This window comes from Acanthochromis polyacanthus, chromosome 4 (assembly GCF_021347895.1).
Source record: "Acanthochromis polyacanthus isolate Apoly-LR-REF ecotype Palm Island chromosome 4, KAUST_Apoly_ChrSc, whole genome shotgun sequence".
Taxonomy (NCBI): domain Eukaryota; kingdom Metazoa; phylum Chordata; class Actinopteri; family Pomacentridae; genus Acanthochromis; species Acanthochromis polyacanthus.
Window position 1 is genome coordinate 311,088 of NC_067116.1, and position 21,258 is coordinate 332,345.

The following is a 21,258-nucleotide window of genomic DNA, read 5'->3' on the forward strand; positions in this document are numbered from 1 at the left end:
TATCATATTTTCACTGTGACATACATAGTTTAATGTCCAAACATAAACATATAGTTTTGAAGTGAATAATTCACAGAATTCTACACGTGTCCCTTTCACACAACTGAAATATGGTGAGAGACAGACAGATTACTGACTGCTACAGACTACTGATCCCTGTGGAATTACTGTTCCATTAATGCCTGAAACAGGAAGAACATTTAGACAGAAAGACTGGAAATTCAATGAAGATGAGCAGGACTGTAGCATGGAGAGAAAATCTGATCTTCAGTAAAGTCAGACGATGGCGTTGGTTCTTCTGGAAGTAATGTGAATTTTTCCAACATAAAGTGAGAGAAAACTCAGTAGATTGTGGTCAAAGAATGTGTCAGAAAGCCAAAGAATGAGAAAGACAGTTGATGAATGATATGAATGAGTGTTGTAAAATGAATGTGTTCTCTGAGAGGAAGAAAGAAGAAGTGATTGGGTTCCAATCTAAAGGAGATGAATTGGATTGGAATAAAGCACCAGGTGCATTTCTAGCATCCAGAGCTAAATGGATGGAAGATGGGAGAAAAACAGTTCCTATTTCAGTGGATTAGAGAGAAATGCAATCAGCCTCTAAATGTTGATGATCAAACTGGGAGCAATCCAGAAGAAAGAGCAGATGAAAGATTTAGATTCTATTAGCATTTACATTCAGCAGCTTTTTCTTTCAAAGTCAAAGCATTTCTTCCTCAGACTGACTTTAAAAGCACGTGTTTGGAGAGATTGATAGAGCTGGAATGAAAATGTCTTTGGGGAAATCAGCGGCTCCAGATGGACTTACAACCAACTTTGATCCGTTTTTCTGGGCTCATATTAGAGAAGGACTGTTTGAAGCATTCAAAGAAGCTTTCAATCAGGGAGTCACACTCATTTTAGTTCAGGTTCCACATTTAGCCCAGTTTGATCTCAAGTGGGCCGGAGCGCTTTTTACTACAAAAGTCAGATGAAAAAAGACACAAAATGAGACAAAAAGCAGAGAAAATATTGTGAAAATGAGACAGAAAAGGACCAAAGAACAATCTAGTGTTTGACTTTGTGATCATGGTCTAGAAATGGTTTGAAATGGATCCTTTGACTCATTTCCAATCTGCAGTTCATGTCTTCTCTGGAATTTGGACACTTTGATGATGATTGATGGATTGTGCTCATTTGGTAGAGGATGCTGCTTTTACACTCTTTCTACATTCATTGAAAGCTTCTGACGAGCTTCAGCACCACTTTATTTGACATTCACTGCATTATTTTGGATGGAAAATTCATTCATATGCTCTCAGTGTTGTCCAGCAGAATTCCTTCAATGTGGAACTACTAGAAGATGAGATGTTAACAGGAGCAAACACCAAGGAGACCCATCAGTCCTCTGCTGTTTATTATTAGCTCTGGATATCAACCCTCCTGTTGGCTTCATTTACGCCACCAAAAAACAGGAAAAAAATCCAGAAATTCAGCAAAAAAATTCACCAAATTTATGGAAATGTGCAAAAACCTTCAGGAAGAAAATTCCAAGAATTCACTTAAAGTTTTATTTAAAAAAACAACAAAACAAAATCCCTCTAATTTGGCAGGAAAATTATGTAAATATTTTTCAAAAAATGAGTAAAAATCTTCCAAAAATCCTAAAAATATCTAAAGTGATTCCATATTTATCAGTAAAACTTCTGATATTTTCTTTAAGAACATTCACAGAAAAATCAACCAAAATCCAGAGAATTTACTGGATTTTGGTTGATTTTTATGTGAATGTTCTTTACAAACATTTCTTCTTTTTCCACCAAAAAATGTTCAAAAATGTCCCAAAAATGTTCAAATGTGGACATCAGAAGTTTCTCTGTGGAAATATTTATTATTTTCCACATTTTCAAACTTTAAAAGGACACGAGGGTTAAAATAGTGAAAGTCTAAAAGCATTTAATAAGGACACAGTCACAGATGATCCAACATTATTTTAAAGCTGTGTGTATTTTCCAGAAGCCTCAGGGTTTGATTGAAACTAAATGTGAGATCTGATCCATTCACCAGAAAACACAAAGTTTACTTCAGAATATTCCAGTAAAAATGAGCTGAAACATTTGGAGAAACTATCAGTAAAATCTGATGAACAGGGAAACTTCTAACATTCTGATTGGTGGAAATCAAATGTAAAATCCTTGAAGATCTGCTTCCAAAGGAATCTTTGATATTTGGTAGAATATTGAGGACAGAAATGGAAGGATTTCAGGATGGATTTATCCAGCAGATTCTTGATGTGTTTCACATGGATGGATGAAGAAAATCCAGCAGATTGACTGTGATGTGATTTGATGCTAAAAGGTGATGTGGTAAAATGAGTAGAGGAGGGGCTTTGAATGTCACTGATGGACAAACAATGAATGGTTCCATGAAATGACTTTAGAAAACAGGAACATTATCTGTGCTTTACCTTAGCGCCTCATCTTTGTCTCATTCTCTTTAACATGTCATTTCCATCCTTTAAATGATCCCATTTCCACATGCAGCTGTTCTTCTCCTGGAAAATGCTTTAGAAGCAGAACTTCAGTCCACACAAAGCTACAATGTGGAAGAACAGGAGGATTTGTACAGGAGGAAATGTGTCTTTGTGAAGGATTGGATGGAGAAAGGAACACATTGAATGGATGAAGATGTTCTAGTGGTTTTCAAAGTAAACTGACTTCAGATTGCTGCTGGAAACAACATTCTCTGCTAATCAAAGCTGTTCCAGTGATCAAAGGAATGTTCCAGAATTCATGTGAACTCCTCATTCTAACACGCTGTTTATTGACAGAGAAACATTTTGACACGTTAAATGTTAGAACAACATTGTGAGATGATCAGGAACTAAAGAATGTTTTCCTCTTCCTGCTCAAAGAAAAGTTGGATCTCCAACATTTCCACAGACTGACTCTATCAAAGTCACAAGCAGATATTTGTCTTTTCCTTTCTGAGCTCAAATGAAAGAAGTTCATTTCTAAACTCTTTCTGATGTTTCTCCATGTAGAGAATGTTCCAGAAGGAGATTTCATGTGGAGAAGAACACATGCACATTGATGGAGAAGATGTGAACCTCCAGAACATCTGTTCTCCTCCTGAACTATTGTGAGGAGCTTTAGGGACACAATCATGAATGGTTGCTAACAAACAACGTTCAACCTGTCTGTGAATACAATTCTATCAAGTTTGCTCTCTTTATGCACAACAAACATCTGGAATTTATGTGGAATCCTAGAATGAGAACTGCTGAGTTTTAGACACACAGATGTAGATTTTTGAAGGCTGCTCTGAGTTTGAAACTTTTCTTTTCCTCCTTAATCAAACGCTCAAATAGAAGTTCCTTCAGACTGTCTCAGATTCTCATGTTATAAACTGATGAACCCCTGAGAAGTTCATTTATTTCAAGCTGTCTGATTTGATTATTCTCTTTCTTTCTTTTCTGCTTCTCTTCTGCTTGGACCAGTGGAATTGTAGGACACAGTTGGTGCCTATTTGTTGTTCAATTATGCTTCATAAAAGATAAAACAACAAAAAACTTGGGGAGCCAAATATCCCAGAATGCATTTAGAGCAGCAGCAAAGAGCGAGGAGGAAACTTTCAGAGGAAACTCAAGTATTTTGGGAATCCTGCTGTTATTGTGACACTAAATGTAGTTTTCAGATGATCTGAGGTGAGAAAGTGGTTGTAAAAAGGTCCAATGTGTGGTGAGTTTGTCCAGATGAAGCTGATTAAAAATGAGCTCCAACGCTTTCAGAGATGTGAGGTCCAGGTTAGACAGCTCTGATGGACGCTCAGCCTCACTGTAGAGCTCCTTATCTGGACCAGACTTTACAATCTGCTGCTCTGACGCTTCTATAGCGCTTCAACAGGATATTAGGAGTTTCTGTGGATCCAACCGTCACACTTTGACCTCACACTTTATTTGGATTGTTCACAGAAAAATCACTTTGAAAGAAGTTCAAGTTCACAACTTTAGATTGTTCATGTTTTACTCGCTCACTGACTGTGATCATAAGAACAGATAGAAATTAAAACAGAGAAGATCATTTATTTACAAGTTTGGTTTCTGAGTCTTTTCACCACTAAAATATGGAGTTTTTCTTCTAGTCTTTGGACTTCTTTATATCTGCTTTTAGGGATAAATTTAATGAAATAGAATTAAAAATGGAGACAAAAAGATCAAAATAAAAGCATCAGTTTTACTGCTTTACTAAAGATCTTTTTTCTGTTTTCATTTCTGCCGTGGAAGAGGATAAACGTTGATTATTCAACATGGAAAATTAAATTCCACTGATCAACAAATAAGCAAACAAACATGAAGATCAAAGTGTGTTATTAGTCATTTATTGAATAAAAAAGAAAGTTAGAATAGTTTAAAAGCCACAGGCAGAGCAAATAAAAGTGGAGAAAGACGTATTAAAATCATTGATCTTGTTCAGGAAAAATCAACCACTGCAATGAAAATAAAAACTAAGTTAGACATTGATTACAGCACAAGATCTGTTCAAAGAATTTAGAGCATGGAAGGGTTCAAATACAGCACAATGTGAGGAAAAGCTCCTTTAACGGCCAAACACAACATTTATAGAATGAAACAGGCTAAAAAATGTAGAATTTACAGAGTTCAATGTAATCTGGATAGTCCTGGTGGGTTTAAATTCTACTGGAATCATATCGATGCTGAAAACATTTTGATCCACAGATAGCTAGGGTTATGGGAGCTTTGATGGAAAAATACAATCTGATAGAATTTGTTGATGAAACCAGAAATTCAGAATCTGATAAAAAAAAACTGATGAAAAAACATTGAAGCACTTATTTATAGTAAAAATGAAAAATGGATCTATCAATAAGACATAAATGACAGAAGAGCACAGAATACTTTGGAAAGAGTGACACAGATGAAGGAAGTTCTCATTTCATCACTAGAACAGGACTTAAAGACTCACATCAGGATCAAGTGTGGCTGCACAAAAAGCTGATTTTCACTGGACAATAATGTGTGAAAGTCTGTCAGCAGTTTGGAGATTCACTGCTTCCTCTCTCATTTCACACTTTGTGCAGCTCAAATGCTTTTAGTTCCAGTGAGCGTCAGAGGAACACCACATCCTGATTTTCACTCTCAACATTTGACTGGAAAAAGACGCAAACACCACATTTGGCTCCTGGAAGAATCACAACTTCATCTTTGAAGAGGAACAAGTTTACAAGGAATCATTGAGAAGGATTTGACAAAGAAACACATTTAATCCATGAATGTGAAAACATGTTTGTGAGGGACAGAGTCATGGAGAGACTCAACCATCTGTTCAACACTGTTTCTGTACCAGGAGGAGACTCTGGAGACGAGACTCAGCACAGAGACACTGAAGAACCAGACCAGGACCTGTAGACCCCAAATCCAGGATAGAGAGTTTGAGTGAATGTGGTGTTGAAGGTGTGGAGGAGGATCAGAGAGTCAGAGGAGACTCTGTAGAAGGACAGAGTTCCAGCAGGAACGTCCACATAAACTGAAACTCTGTGAGAGACTGAGGAGGAACTGATGGATGTTTCACTGTCATTGTGACTGACAGAGTAACCATAATCAAAGCAGAACAGACTCCAGGACTGATCATTACATCCAAACCCACAGTCACTGTCTCCTTTCCTTCCGATTCCTCTGTAACTCACTGATATAAAAACCCTTCCTCTCCACTCCACCTCCCAGTAACAGCGACCAGTCAGACCAGTTCTACACAGCAGCTGATACCAGTCAAACCTGTCTGGATGATCAGGATACCTCTGATACCCCTCCACTAATGTCACCATCCTGTTGTTGTCAGACAGTTTGAGGTTTCTGTTTACTGTGTTTGTGTCGACTGTGAGTTGACAGGAATCTGATGGAGAGAACAAACACAACACAGCTGCAGTTATTGATGGATCATGTGATCAGTATTAAAGCTTTGATGATGACCTCAGAGATGTGACACTTTGAAGATGCTTGAATGTGCTGCTTTGTTTCCATCAATCCATTCAAACACACTTACACTTCCTCAGACCTGGTGTCAACCATGGGACTCCAGCAGGCGTCACCCTGAAAGGAGGAGGACGGTCAGAGCAGCAGAGACTCTTTCAGCAGCACACATGGACGTTACATGGCTCTCACACTGTTCCACTGATAAAGGACCAGAGCGTTCATAGAGGTGACATCATTCTCCCAGACTGATACAAACTTCACTGGCGCCATGACTGACTGTACAACTTTAAATCATTTTCTACAATTGTGCAGCAAAACAGAACTTTCTTCTTTTCTTTTTCCTCTTTTTCAGTGATATCACTCTATGCTAGCCCATTGCCTTAAATCCCTTTGGAACATCTCATTTAATGAACTAGAACATCAGGTTATAGGTGTCGCTGAGCTGCCTTTCCTTTTTGTGTGTGTGCCAGAATATACATAGCTAGAAGCTTAGAAAGCTTTTTGCTTTATTTCTTCTTTTTTATGTCTTTTTCACTTGTCTCACTCAATGCTAGGGGACTGAGGAATAATGTAAAGCGTAAAGCTTTATTTTTAATGTTAAACAGCTGAAAACTGATTTGGTTTTTTCCAAGAATCACACTCACTTATTAAAGATGTAAACTTGTGTAAAAATCAGTGGGAAACGACATGTGGTGATGACATGGACAGAACATTCTGCTGGGGGATCTTGTTTAAAGGGGAGTTTTCCTGGAAAATTGATGCACTCTGTGACAGTCAAGCTCATTTGATTTGTTTAATAGTAGACTGGAATGGCAAAGCAATGATTATTGTTCATTTGTACGCTTATAATTCTACATCAGAAAAGGATAAACTTATTCCTACATTAGACTGTAAACTTGCAGCTCTAACTCAGACATTCCCTGAGGCTTACTTCATTGTAGGAGGTGATTTTAATGTGCTCATGAATGAGGTGATGATAGATGGCCTCCAGCTAAATGCTCACAGCCAAATGTTCACTTCAACTCTTTCATTGACAAGTATGATTGATGTGATGTATGGAGAGAGAAGTTTCCAAATACTTGGAGGAATAAAAATGGCATAAACCACTTTCAGATGTGATTACCACAGCGGGTAATATAAACACATTTCTAAAACAAACAACAAAAGTTTAAAGGGGCATAAAGGGCATAACTTACGTTTCGATGGTCTTTTACCGGTCAACGATGAAAATAATCCACAAAAACCGGCCATAATCCAAGAGTAGTCATCCAGACAATACTAGCAAGTATCATATTTTGTCCAAAACATGTCTAGAAATAAGTAAATAATCCACAAATAGCTCGGCTCCGTGCGCGTCCACGTGGCGCACGGTGGCGCTGCGCGTTCCATAATTCACTGCATTTTTATCCATAATTTTATGAAGCTTTCTGTAATCCTCACGATCTCGGTCAGAAAATGGCGACTGAAGCCTCTGCTTTCGATCCCAACCGCATTTCAACCAATCAAGTGACTCATCGCTGCCTCCGAACCCGGAACAGCCAGCCGTTGCCGAGACCGATGGATCTGGTGACTCTCATCTCTCCACTAAATTCTGAGCAAAATGACGCCGGAGGAAACGTTTGACTGACAGGGCATGTAGCCAATGAGCTGCTGAATAGCCGAGAGGCGGGCTTTAGCGGCTCTGTGTGAGTTTTCACACCTCCGGCTCTCCTGCTGCAGCTGCTTTTCTCTGTCTCCGTCTGAGCCTCTGATTCAGATCAAGATCCGCACTGAAGCTTATCTGAAGTGATTTTTTTTAGTTCTTTATGAGTTTTTGGAGTGAAAATAGTGTGAAAAAGGGCCAATAAACGACCATATACCATTTTTTCACAGGGTGTACATAGGGTGTCCAAAATTGACATAATTGGGCATATTAGTACAAAAACATGTGTGAAACACTCATTTCTTGTAGTTTTGCTCTGAAATTTTGTCCTGAACTATGTAAGACCCCAGGCTGTTGCCTTGTTGTGTTTCAAGCTGTCACAGTGCTGCCACACTAATTTTCAGGTGTTTTATTAGGGAAAAAATTTAGGCGTGAATAAAATTCTTCCTAATTCAGTGTGTTCCAACATAAATAACTCTGTGTCAGTAGCACCTAGAGTAATTTTTACTGCACTGGGTGACAATGCAGGTTGTCAGCTTTCAAATGAGACCCCAGCCATGCCTGTACTCCAAACAGTTCAAGAACAGCATTCAATTTACTTTCTGTACATCTTCAGTTGAAATTTCAGGGGAAAATTGACCGCAGCTTAAAGGGTTAAAGTGGAAAAAACTCATGCTAAGTACAATGCCATGTCTCAACTGAACATTGATGGAGTTGTGACTGAAAGTAAGAGCAGTATTTCTGAGTTTTGCTCTCTTTTTAAAACAAAGTCTGACAAAGATGCAATGGATAGACTGTTTAATGTGTTGATTTTACAAACTCTATAACGGAGGAAGAGCGGTTGATGTGTGACACCCCTCTCACACAACAACAAGTATTAGATGCAATGATGCAACTTCAGAGTAATAAGTCACCTGGAGTTGATGGATTGTTTCAGAATTCTAGATAGATTTTGCTGAACTTTTGGCCCCATTTCTGTTCAAAGTTTTCTGAAGGTATTAGTAAAGGGACTCTTCCAGCAAGTATGACACAAGGCTGGATGACTTTAATTCCTAAACCAAAAAAGGAGCCTCTCTTCATTGATAACTGGAGACCAGTTTCATTATTGAACAATGACTCTAAAGTTCTTGCTCTTGTTTTTGCTAAAAGATGTAAAAATGCTCTTAACTCTCTTATTGATGAGAATCAGTCTGGGTTTATGAGTAACAGGCATATTTTCAATAACATGAGGCTAGTTTTAGACCTCATAGACGATGCTGACCTTATTAGGGATGACAGTTTCATTTTAGTTGGAGACTTTCACAAAGCCTTTGATACAGTTGAACACTCCTTTATGTTTTCTGCTCTTAACAGCTTTGGTTTTGGGCCATACTTTTGCAGTGTGATGAAAACATTCTATGCTGGCGCCAATAGCTCGGTAAAACTGAGTAATGGCACAACTCAGAGATTTTGTTTGGAAAGAGGGCTAAGACAGGGCTGCCCTGTCTCAGTTTACCTCTTCCTGGTTGTTGCTCAAATCTTTTGTCATTTTGTCAAATTCTGTCAGTTGGAAGGCATCTCTATTGCTGCTAGAAGCAGACTTTGAAGTCAGTTGGCTGATGATACAGCCTTGTTTTTAAAGAATGTCCTACAGATAAAGCCTGCAATTAATGCAATCCACATGTTTTCTAAAGCATCAGGTTTGGACTTAAACCTAAATAAGTGTGAGCTATTCGCTCTCTAAAGTTCTGATATAACCTCAATTGATGATATACGAGTAAAGAGTAAGGTTAACTATTTAGGGATTACTGGAACTAAAAATCAGTGAGAGAGATGCCATCTCAACTTTGAGCCAAGGATTAAAAAGGTGCAGAATAAATGGAAGCTTTGGCTACAAAGAGACTTATCACTTAAAGGTGAACTCTTCTGTCAAAAGCTGAGGGAATTTCCAGACTTGTGTATGCCGCCTCCTCACTGGCACTGGACTGTAAAACTGTCACATTTATTGATAAGATGCTTGTTCATTTTCTGTGGAAAAACCGGACACACTAGATCAGAAAATCTGGAATTCTGAACAACTACAAAAATGGAGGCCTCCACTTTGTTGATTTTTCAATTCTAAACAATGTTCTGAAGATCAAATGGTTCAAATCTTTCTTAAAAATGATGCATCTTTATAGAACTTTATTCCTAAATGTGTATTTCATCAAACTGGAGGACTCCCTTTTCTGTTGGTTTGTAGCTACCAAATAAACAAGATTCCCCTAAAATGATCCAGTTTTCACAAACAGGTTTTGTTGTCGTGGAAAACGGCCTACAAGCACAATTTCTCTCCACATGGGTATTATCTCTGGATAATGGGGATATACTGCATCAAAATAAAAGCATCTTTCTCAATCGCTGCTTTAACAACAAAATGGACTTCGTCTCACAGCTTCTGACCCCTAGTGGCCATTTTATGAATGACACTGAATTCTGTGAAAAGTCTCCATTCCCTTCAACACTTGAAGAGTTTCCAAAGGTCATTAGCTCCATTCCAGCTGCTGCTGTGACTCTGTGCACTGCCTCCTCTCTTGCAGCAGATATACATGTTGTTAATCCATGTGACACTTATTGTGGCTAAATATGCTTTGGGACGGCAAAGAACAGCAACAGAGCTATACGTGCACTGTTCCAAAGAGAAACGACAACAAAACCTGATGTTATCCATGACTGGAACTCTTTTATTCATAATATCTCTGGTCTCAGGTTTGGCTTTGACCTCACAAGTTCATGTTGAACAAAGTTAGGGACATTTATGTTAAAATCTTGCATAAAATCTCAGTAATTGTTTCCTTGCTGAGTAGCGATGACCCTGACCATGGCCCTGTATTGCAGGAATTCACTGACTGGTGTTCCACTTCCCTTATGCACATCAATGTGTCTAAGACGAAAGAAATGTTTATAGACTTTAGGAAACATCAGTCAGTCTTCCCTGCTCTTGTCATCAAGGATCAAGCCGTCGAGCGGATCCAGACTTATAAATATCTTGGCACTAATATTGATGACAAGCTGTCTTTCGACTTTCATGTCGATGCTGTTTGTAGAAAGGCGCATCAACGCATGTATTTTTTTCGGAAATTTCAGAGTTTTAAGGTTGATAGTACTCTTATGAAAATGTTTTATTCTTGTTTTATTGAGTCTGTTTTAACCTTTTCTTTTATCTGCTGGTACAGCTTACTTTCACTTAAAAACAAAAACAAATTACAGAGTATAGTGAGAGTATGCAGCAACATTGCAGGTATTAACCTCAACAATCTTTCTGATGTACATAAGCTCAGAACCTTAAATAAGGCCCGCACACTCCTCACTGACCAGAGCCACCCCTTGATTGGTGAGTTTGTGCTGCTCCCATCAGGCCACAGGTACATCCTGCCAAGATGCAGGACAAATAGACTTAAACATTCCTTTGTCCCTGCTGCAATTGTCCTGCTAAACAAGTGACTGACTAACCCGTTTGTGCTATCCATTGTTGTTATTATTGTCTGTGCTTGGTACTCTGCGATGTGATTGTTGTTGACTTGCTCTGCTGGCTGTATAGTAATTTGCCCCACGGGGATAATAAAGATTCCTTGAACCTTGAATCTATCCTGTTAAACATTCTATGACTAAGTTCAAACGTGATATCGATGTAAGATGTTCTTTTTGCTCTGAACAGCCAGAAACAGTTCCACATTTTTTTGGTATTGCAGTTACTGCAGAAAAATGTGGAAGGAAATTTAAAATTTTGTTTAGAAAAACTAAATCTGCAGATTGATTTGTTCTACAAACACATCATTTTTGGAGTTTACACACAGGATGGATATGAAAAAGACAAGGCCTTTATCATCAATCTCATATTAATATTAGTAAAATTTAACATTCATAAAGCAAAATTCAGTCATCAAAAGCCAAATTATCTTGTCTTCCATAAAGAATTTGAATATTATTTAAAGTCAATAAATAAATATCTGAGAACCAGAAAGCAATAAAAACTGTGAACATATGTAAAAAACTTAATTTGCTATAAATGTTTAAATTTGCTCAGCTGTTTTTTGTTTGTTTGTTTTTGTGCTTTGTTTTGGTGTTTTTTTAGTTTCCTTTCTTTTCTTTTTTCTCTTCCTTTCTTCCTTCAAAGTGATTTTTGTTAAATCTGTCACTGTATGTTTCAATATCATGTTGATGTTGGATGTTACCTGTGACTTTTGGAAATGGAAAAAAAAATTTCACCCTGCTTCCTGTCTGTGAGCTAAGCTAGGCTAACAGTTCACCCTGCTTCCTGTCTGTGAGCTACGCGAGGCTAACAGTTCACCCTGCTTCCTGTCTGTGAGCAACGCTAGGCTAACAGTTCACCCTGCTTCCTGTCTGTGAGCTAAGCTAGGCTAACAGTTCACCCTGCTTCCTGTCTGTGAGCTACGCTAGGCTAACAGTTCACCCTGCTTCCTGTCTGTGAGCTACGCTAGGCTAACAGTTCACCCTGCTTCCTGTCTGAGCTAAGCTAGGCTAACAGTTTCCTTTCGGTCATGGTGCATAACTGAGCTAACAGTATTCTTCTGCTTCCACTCTTTTTTGTGAGCTAGGCTGATAGTTTAGTGAGAGTGTCTGTCTGTCTGTACCTCAGAGTGTCTGTCTGTCTGTACCTCAGAGTGTCTGTCTGTCTGTACCTCAGAGTGTCTGTCTGTCTGTACCTCAGAGTGTCTGTCTGTCTGTACCTCAGAGTTTCCAGTCTACAGTGTGGATCCTCCACTTTAGCTCTCAGCATCTTCTCTCCTGAGTCTCCTGGATGGTTGTAGCTCAGGTCCAGCTCTCTCAGATGTGAGGTCTTCAAGCTCAGAGCTGAGGCCAGAGAAGCACAGCCTTCCTCTGTGACCAGACAGCCTGACAGCCTGCACACACAAAACAACACAAACCTGATGGACAACACTTGGATGGATGTTTCTCTCTCTCTTTTCTTTTTTGTCTTTCAGATACATTTTGCTGCACATTTCATGCGTCTCAAGCAAATCAACAATCTCAACAATGATTAGTGGGATTTAATCATGTCAAAAATAAACCCTGACAAAGTCCTGCACAAGTTCAGTAAAAGCTCATTTGATGAATCCCATCAGCAGAAATGATTGTACTCAGGTTAGCTGTTTATCCACTGATAGAAATCACATCAGTTTCAAAGTGTGAGTCCTGACCTGAGAGCTTCCAGTTTACAGTGTGGACTCTCCAGTCCAGCAGAAAGACTCTCCACTCCTGAATCCTGCAGGTTGTTGTTACTCAGGTCCAGCTCTGTCACACTGGAGGACTGGGAGCTGAGGACTGAGGACAGAGCTCCACAGCTTCTCTCTGACAGATTACAGCCACTCAGTCTGAAGAGACAAAAAGCACATTATACTGATGAAACAGCAGCAAAATGAAAAAGGATCTTCAGTCTCCAACTACTTACACAACTTTCTTGGAGGCTTTGACCACTGGCAGCAGCCTCAGAAGAACCTCCTCTGAAGCAGAGTATTTCTTCAGGTCAAACACGTCCAGATCTTCTTCTGATGACAGTAAGATGAAGCCCAGAGCTGACCACTGAGCAGGAGACAGTTCATCTGTGGACAGACGTCCTGATCTCAGGGACTGTTGGATCTCCTCCACTAGAGAAACATCCTTCAGTTCATTCAGACAGTGGAACAGATTGATGCTTCTCTCTGCAGACACATTCTCACTGATCTTCTTCTTGATGTACTCCACTGTTTTCTGATTGGTCTGTGAGCAACTTCCTGTCGGTGTCAGCAGGCCTCGTAGGAGATTCTGATTGGTCGGCAGTGACAGACCCAGGAGGAAGCGCAGGAACAAGTCCAGGTGTCCGTTTGGACTCTGTAAGGCCTCGTCCACAGCTCTCTGGTAGAAAACTGTTGAATAACTTTGGAACATTTCAGACCAACGGGAGGTTGTTCGTTGTTGTTTTTCCAACAGGTTGATTCCAGAGTTGATGAAGGTCTGATGGACATGAAGAGCAGCCAGAAACTCGTGAAAGCTCAGATGGACGAAGCAGAACACCTTGTCCTGGTACAGTCCTCTCTCCTCTTTAAAGATCTGTGTGAACACTCCTGAGTACACTGAGGCTGCTTCCACATCGATGCCACACTCTGTCAGGTCGGACTCATAGAAGATCAGGTTTCCTCTCTGCAGCTGATTAAAAGCCAGTTTTCCCAGAGACTCAATCATCCTCCTGCTGTCTGGACTCCAGTGTGGATCTGTCTCAGCTCCTCCATCATACTTGACCTTCTTGACTTTGGCCTGAACCACCAGGTGGTGGATGAACATCTCAGTCAGGGTTCTGGGCAGATCTCCTCCCTCTCTGCTTCTCAGCAGCTCCTCCAGAACTGTAGCAGTGATCCAGCAGAATACTGGGATGTGGCACATGATGTGGAGGCTTCGTGACTTCTTCATGTGGGAGATGATGTTGCTGGCCTTCTTCTTATCTCTAAATCTCTTCCTGAAGTACTCCTCCTTCTGTGGGTCGGTGAACCCTCTGACCTCCGTCACCATGTCCACACAGTCAGGAGGGATCTGATTGGCTGCTGCAGGTCGTGTGGTTATCCAGAGGCGAGCAGAGGGAAGCAGCTTCCCCCTGATCAGGTTTGTCAGCAGCATATCCACTGAGGTGGACTCTCTAACATCAGTCAGGACCTCATTGTTGTGGAAGTCCAGAGGAAGGCGACACTCATCCAGACCATCAAAGATCAACACAACCTGGAAGTATTCAAAGCTGCAGATTCCTGCTGCTTTGGTTTCACTGAAGAAGTGATGAACAAGTTCCATCAAGCTGAACTTTCTCTCTTTCACCACATTCAGCTCTCTGAAAGTCAATGGAAACATGAAGTGGATGTCCTGGTTGCTTTTGTCTTCAGCCCAGTCCAGAGTCAACTTCTGTGTTAACACTGTTTTCCCGATGCCAGCCACTCCCTTTGTCATCACTGTTCTGATTGGTCCATCTCTTCCAGGTGAGCCTCTAAAGATGTCTTCTGCTCTGATGCTTCTTTCTGCTCTGTCTGCTTTCCTGGATGCTGCTTCAATCTGTCTGACCTCATGTTCATCATTGACCTCTGCAGTCCCTCCCTCTGTGATGTACAGCTCTGTGTAGATCTCATTCAGGAGGGTCTTCTGTCCTGCTTTAGCGATGCCCTCAAACACTCTCTGGAACTTCTTCTTCAGACCACATTTAAGTTCACGTCCACAAACTGCAGCAGCAAGTTCTGAATGAAAACACGAGAAAGAAAGAGTGAAGTAGAAGTAACCTGGATATTAAAGCACCAAAGTAGCAATAAAGTGAAGGTGACAGTTTGTCCCCTAAAGACTGATTGTGTGAAGATATTCTGAGACTTTAGTAAATGTTCTGTTGATCAGCAGCTTCAGTCTTTACACAAATCCTCTTACTGCTCTGCAGACGGTCAGCCAGCTTCTCCTGCTTCATCCTCCTCAGGAACAACACTGTGATCTGCTCAAACATCTCTCTGCTGCTCCTCTCATCTTCATCATCACCCTCCAACTCCTCCTCATCCTCCCTCTGACTCTCTGAGCATTCTGGGTAATCTGGACTCACAATCTTCTGCATCTTCTTCAGCTCCTTCTTCACAAAAGTCACCATGTTGTCCTCCAGCAGCTGGAACAGAGAAATGTGTCAATGAGTCCATCAGAGTCAAATCATGGAGCCAAACATCAGATCCATGTTGGACACACTGACAGTCCACTGGTCTACAAAGAGCAGCATGGAGACGCCTGAACACAACAGATGGAGAATAACTTGTTGTCCATGAACTCACCATGAATATGGAGTCCAGGTGATGCTGCTGGACAGACTGAGCTCTGGGAACCTCTGAGTTCTGCTGCTCCACTCTGTGGATCAACATCAACAGTTAACTCTCACTGTATCACACAGAGACATATACAGGACTTAAAGTGAAAAATAATCCTCAGCCTGAACTTTTTTGCTTTTGGGTCGGGGTACAATCTCACTAACTAGAAAGAAATTCAGCTATGTGCCTTCACAAAGTCAGACTACAGATTATAGAACACCAAAAAGGTCAGTAGGTGGAGGTAGTACTCCATCTGACTACAACATGGTGCAAATATGTTTAGCAACTAATCAGTAAAAGACATGGAAAAGGACATTGATCCCCCTTTAAAGCATCATTTGCACTATTTATTCTGAAATACAACCATGTAAACAGTTAATTACCATTAATTTTTTTAAAATAATTTTTGTGGTCTTTTGTTGGCTTTATTTGATAGTCAGAGTGGAGAGGCAGACAGGAAAGCAGGGACAAGAATGAGGGGAAGACATGCAGTAAAGAGCTGGAATCCAACCCAGGACGCTGTGTTGAGCTGTCTGGATGCACCGTTTATTTGAACTCCACCAAGGAACACGGCGGAGTTACTGTGACCATCGTACGTTTGTCCTGCCGTCTATTTGTCTGTGTGCAAGTTTACTCAAAAAAAGTGGACCAAGGGATTTGGATGAACTTTTCAGAGAGCTCAGAAATGACTCAAGGACCAAGTGATCAGATTTTAGCAGTGATGCCGCTTATAGTCTGGATCCATGAATTTGTTACAGAGTTCTGTATCACTGCCAGATAGCACCACAGCGTCACTGTAACCATGACAACAACGGACTCACCTGCAGCTGGATCTCAACGTCTCTCTAAGACCCACCCCACTCTACTTCCATTGGCTAGTGATTTTAGTTTGGTTGAGAGCAAAAGCTGCGTTCCTCTCATTCCATTGGTTGTTACGTGAAATACTGCTGCTGCATCTTCACTGTCCAATAAATATGAGCAGATGTGTATGTATACATGTGTGTGTGTGTATATTTATATACAGATATTTAAATATAGATATTTATGTATATTATATACAAATAGTCTTCTTACATGGATACATTGATTTTTTTTTAGAATAAGTTTTGCTTTGTTTTTTATCAGTCTGACGGTGAAGCTTTTTGCATCGTGATGTCAGTCATAATGTGCACCAACTAGTGTACGTTCTGGTTAATTATTCTGTTCTATTCGAGACAAAGTCAATTAGTAGCATAGTCCTTGGTCTGAACATCTTACCCCTCTGCAGCAGGACCTGGTTCTCCTTTAAATTCAATAGGAAGAACCTTAGACCAGTCACTCTTGAAGGACACACAGCTGGATGCAGATCCAGATCCAGGTCCAGATCCAGGTCCTGGTGGATTTCTGTCAATAATGATGCAGCAGTGATGTGATGCTGAGCTCTGACATGCAGCAGAGTCCAGTAGGCTAATGTACAGACTAACATGCAGGCTAACACGAAGGCTAACATGCATGCTAACATACAGGCTAGCATACAGGCTAACAAGGCTCATCTAATCACAGAACTGGAGTTTTGTCCAGTAAAACTATTTCTTGATATTTTAGTGAACTCAAAGTTCTTGCTGTGATCCACCTGGTTCTGTTTTTAATGTCTCTGTGGATGATGTTCACGTTATTAGCATCACTTCTTCTAAACATTTGTTCTGTTTGATGAGGAGCCAATCTGCTATCAAACTAGCAGCTCTGAAACCTTGTTCTGAACATCTTACCTCTCTGCAGCAGGACCTGGTTCTCCTTTAAAGTCAATAGGATAACTCTTAGACCGGTCACTCTTGAAGGACACACAGCTGGATGGAGGTCCAGGTCCAGGTCCAGGTCCAGGTCCAGGTCCAGGTGGATTCCTGTCAATAATGATGCAGCAGTGATGTGATGCTGAGCTCTGACATGCAGCAGAGTCCTGGACAGTTAGAGATGGTGCTCTCACCTCTGAGCTTTGCTCTGGTTCTCCTGTTCCCCACACAGAGAGCTTTTAGAGGGAGGGACTCCCTCCTCTCTGTCCTCACACTCATCCATGATGCTCAACTCACAGCAGCTCACACACACTTTCTACCTTCACCTGCACAGGAAACAAACATCATTCATCCACTCAGATCCTCCTGGAGAAGATCAGCTGCTGCACTTCTACTATCAGTCCAGCAGATGGAGTCATGGAGCTGCAGAGACTCACCCACAAACCCAAAGTCAGAAAGACAAAACAACAAAGAAACATCAGCAGCTCATCAAACTGACTCAAGTCCATCAATAATCTCAGAAATATTGACTGATTGCAGTCGATCAATAAGCTAATAATCATATTGATCCATGTTTAAACAGCAGTCATCCACAGTTTGTGCTGAAATAAGAAGTGAACATGTAGAAACATGACAGAGCAGAAACAAACAGCAACATTACTGAAGTTAAAGCAGCAAACAAAGCAAACTTACACTTTATTCAAAGCGCTGAAGAAGAAGAAGAAAGTTTCCAGTCCACTCCTGGACGCTCAGACAGGTGATCTGTTTCCTGGAACCAGTCAGGACTCCACCTATGAGGAAGCAGCAGGCAGACTTTCACAATAAGAGCACATTTTACAGACTGATTCCCACTCATTTCATGTGACCCATTATTTCTACATTCAACCTTTTTCATGTCACTCAACGTCCAACACAACTTGTACAAACCCTGTTCTTCATGAAAGCAGAAGCTCCCATCAGGCTGTAAATCCCTGACAGTTAACATTCCCTAGAATGGAATCAGTGGGACAGAACCAACATCAGCAGAGATCACACTGATGCACATTTCCCTCAACATGTCTGCTCTCAGTCTCATTTAATGCTGCATTGAAGAAACATCTGAACATTTCTAGCATCTGATTTAAACACTGTTTAAACATTTAAACACTCAAAATAGCAACAAATGACTTGAAATAACTCCAAAAAATGCAAAAATCACCACAAAAAGGTACAAAATACCTTTAAAAATGAATAGAAACAGAAAAAGAAGCTTAATTATCACAAAAACACTGAAAATAGCAGCAAATGATGTGAAATAACCTCACAGTGACTGAAATTGCTACAATAAAGGTCCAAAATCACTTTTAAAAAGCAAAATGGAAATTAAAGTCACTAAATTACCATAAAACCACTGAAAATCTCAACAAATGATGTGAAATAACCTCAAAACACTTAAAAAAAGTCACTATATTCCTACAGAAACATGTAAATTACAACAGATTCTGTAAAATATCCTCATAAAGACTGAAATCACTACAAAATGTGCAAAATCACTTTCAAAGATCTTAAATTCACATAAAAAGTCACTAAATTACCACAAAAGTACTCAAAATCTCAACAAATGATGTGAAATAACCTCAAAAAGACTTGAAATAACACCAAAAAAATGCAAAAATTACCACAAAATGGCTCAAAATCACTTTAAAAAAATGTATAAAAAACAGTTAAGTCACTAAATTATCACACAAACACTGAAAACGCAACAAATGATGTGAAATAACCTCATAAAGACTGAAGTCACCACAAAAAGTTGGAAAATCAACATGAAAAGTCACCAAATTACCACAAAAACATTCAAATAACAACAAATGATGTGAAATCACCTCATCCAGACTGAAACTCCATCCAAAGTTATCGTTTAATAAATGCTGTGTGAATGTTTGTGAACCGTACTGAATCTCTCTGACTTGACCATCAGCTGTTGGTTCCATGCAGACACTAATAAAACTAGTGGCTCACATCAACATAGTGTGTTTCTGAGCTCAGTTCAGGCAGCAGACTGTAGAAAGTGGAAGAAACATCCCAGTCCTCTACAAGTCACAGCTACTAACGTTCCAGTGAGGCAGCTGTCTGTTCTCTGATCAACCTGATGATTAAAGTCAACAGACTGGAGGAGATTGAGGCTTTTTAACGCTTTCATCACTGATGGTAGGGAAACAGGCAGAGATCACAGTCAAATCCACTTAGTTTGAGCAGTGGGATTCATTTTCAGTCCTGGAGTTTGAGGCCTCAGACCAGCCCACTTTAGATCAGAACCCGTTCTGATTAAAATCATGTCATTAGAACCTCACATGTTCAGTCTGCTATAGAACACTGTTCTGGAAAACCTCTAGTTCACTGTATTTTTATACAATATTTACAATTCAGAACAAGTAAGGGTTGCTTTAAAACATGCAGGTTTATTTCAGATGACTTTCATCTTCTTCCCTTTCAGCTGTGTTACTTTTAATGATCAAAACAGAACGGGTCACTGTTATGGTTTGAGCATAGAAAGTGGTTCTAGTGAACTAATGCTTGTTTGTTCTCTCTGTTCCTTTACAGACAGGAATAATCCTCTCATCACTCCTGGATCTGCTTCTGACTCTAAATCACATTCTAAAATGCTCACAGTTCTCAGCACAAACAGTCCTGCTCCACATTATCGGCACCGCTGGAATGTTTCCAGAAAATCCACCGTTTCTCCCAGAAGCTGTTGCAGTTACAAATGTTTCTGGTTTTCCACGTGTTCGTTTTCTAGTGTCACAAAGCTGGGTCTGTGTCAGAGATCATGGGTGTTCCAGCAGGACAATGAGCTGAAATGTAGCTCAGATAGCACCAAGAAATGGTTGGAGACAAAGTTCTGGAGAGTTCTGAAGTGGCAGCAGTGAGTCCAGATCTAAATCCCACTGAACACCTGTGGAGAGATCTCAGAACTGCTGTTTCTAGAAGGAACCCTTCAAACCTGAGAGACCTGGAGCAGTTTGCAGAAGAACAGTGGTCCACAACTCCATCTGAGAGGAGGAAGAAGCTTGTTGATGGTTCTAGGAAGTGACTGCTTTCAGTTTTTTCCTCCAAAGGGTGGAAACCAAACACTGAGTTCAGGTGCCAACAAAGATGTCCGGCCCATTTTCTGAGTTTTCTGCAAAATTAGCTCAATTTTGGCTTTTTTCTTCTGATTTTTGTGTTATTTTAATGCACAGGAAGGAAATAAAGACGTGTAAAACCAGAAACATTTGTAGCTGCAACAACTTCTGGGAGAAACGGTGGATTTTCTGGAAACATTCCAGCGGTGCCGATAATGTGGACCAGGACTGGATCTGTCCTTTTTCCAGACCTTCTGATCAGTTCAGCTCAGTTTCATTCATGTAGATGTGAATCATCTTCTCCTACAGAGCAGCTCTACACCAGACTCTTCATTAGATTCATTCTGATAAGATTCTCTCTGGACTTGTGGCTCATGGCTGATGTTGGTTCTGGATCTTTCTTCTGACTCTGAGGAGCTCCAAGACAAAGTTTACCAGCATCAGACTATTATTTACATTCTATAACGTGATGTTTTACGCCACAACCACACACAATTCATTGACTTGATAATGAATTAAAGTGAACGGTGGTCTGAAGAACAGTTCAGCATCTTTCTGTATCTTTTCCATCGTCCTCATTTGTTTCAAACCGTGAGCTCGTTTCACAGAAATAGTTTCCATTTTCAGCACATTTGTCTGCTTCTGTTTCCACATTTCCTCTTTTTAATTCTTGCCTTCTTATCCTTCATCTTTCAAACACCTGCCACTGTTGTCAGGGCAACCAAGCAGGAACCCTGTTTTTTACAGATGCTGGAACAACAACAACACAACAGAATAACTTTTAGCACTACAATAATAGATATATTTATGAACACGCCTGGTCTTGTTTGTCTATTTTTGTCAATAATTGTGTCAAAAAATGCCCTATGTGTGAATAATTTACACCCTTTTTCCAGGAGAAGTAGAACTTTCAAAATCTGTCAAGTATTTACCGTTCTTATGG

General features: G+C 40.2%; 1 protein-coding gene across 1 annotated transcript in view; it reads right to left on the reverse strand.

Annotated features, from left to right (window-relative positions):
• The window catches only part of LOC127533707 (NLR family CARD domain-containing protein 3-like), a 258,303-nt gene extending 238,418 nt beyond the window's left edge, over nucleotides 1-19,885 (reverse strand). The window contains exons 1-10 of the mRNA XM_051947441.1: nucleotides 19,862-19,885; nucleotides 17,908-18,005; nucleotides 17,409-17,540; nucleotides 17,194-17,325; nucleotides 15,413-15,485; nucleotides 15,027-15,252; nucleotides 13,045-14,845; nucleotides 12,794-12,967; nucleotides 12,323-12,496; nucleotides 6,042-6,088 (exon numbers count right to left, since the gene is read on the reverse strand). Of these exons, the coding sequence (XP_051803401.1) occupies nucleotides 6,042-6,088; nucleotides 12,323-12,496; nucleotides 12,794-12,967; nucleotides 13,045-14,845; nucleotides 15,027-15,252; nucleotides 15,413-15,485; nucleotides 17,194-17,325; nucleotides 17,409-17,497 (2,716 nt within the window). The 5' untranslated portion in view covers nucleotides 17,498-17,540; nucleotides 17,908-18,005; nucleotides 19,862-19,885. The remainder of the gene's footprint in view (nucleotides 1-6,041; nucleotides 6,089-12,322; nucleotides 12,497-12,793; nucleotides 12,968-13,044; nucleotides 14,846-15,026; nucleotides 15,253-15,412; nucleotides 15,486-17,193; nucleotides 17,326-17,408; nucleotides 17,541-17,907; nucleotides 18,006-19,861) is intronic.
• Nucleotides 19,886-21,258: the final 1,373 nt, after the last annotated feature.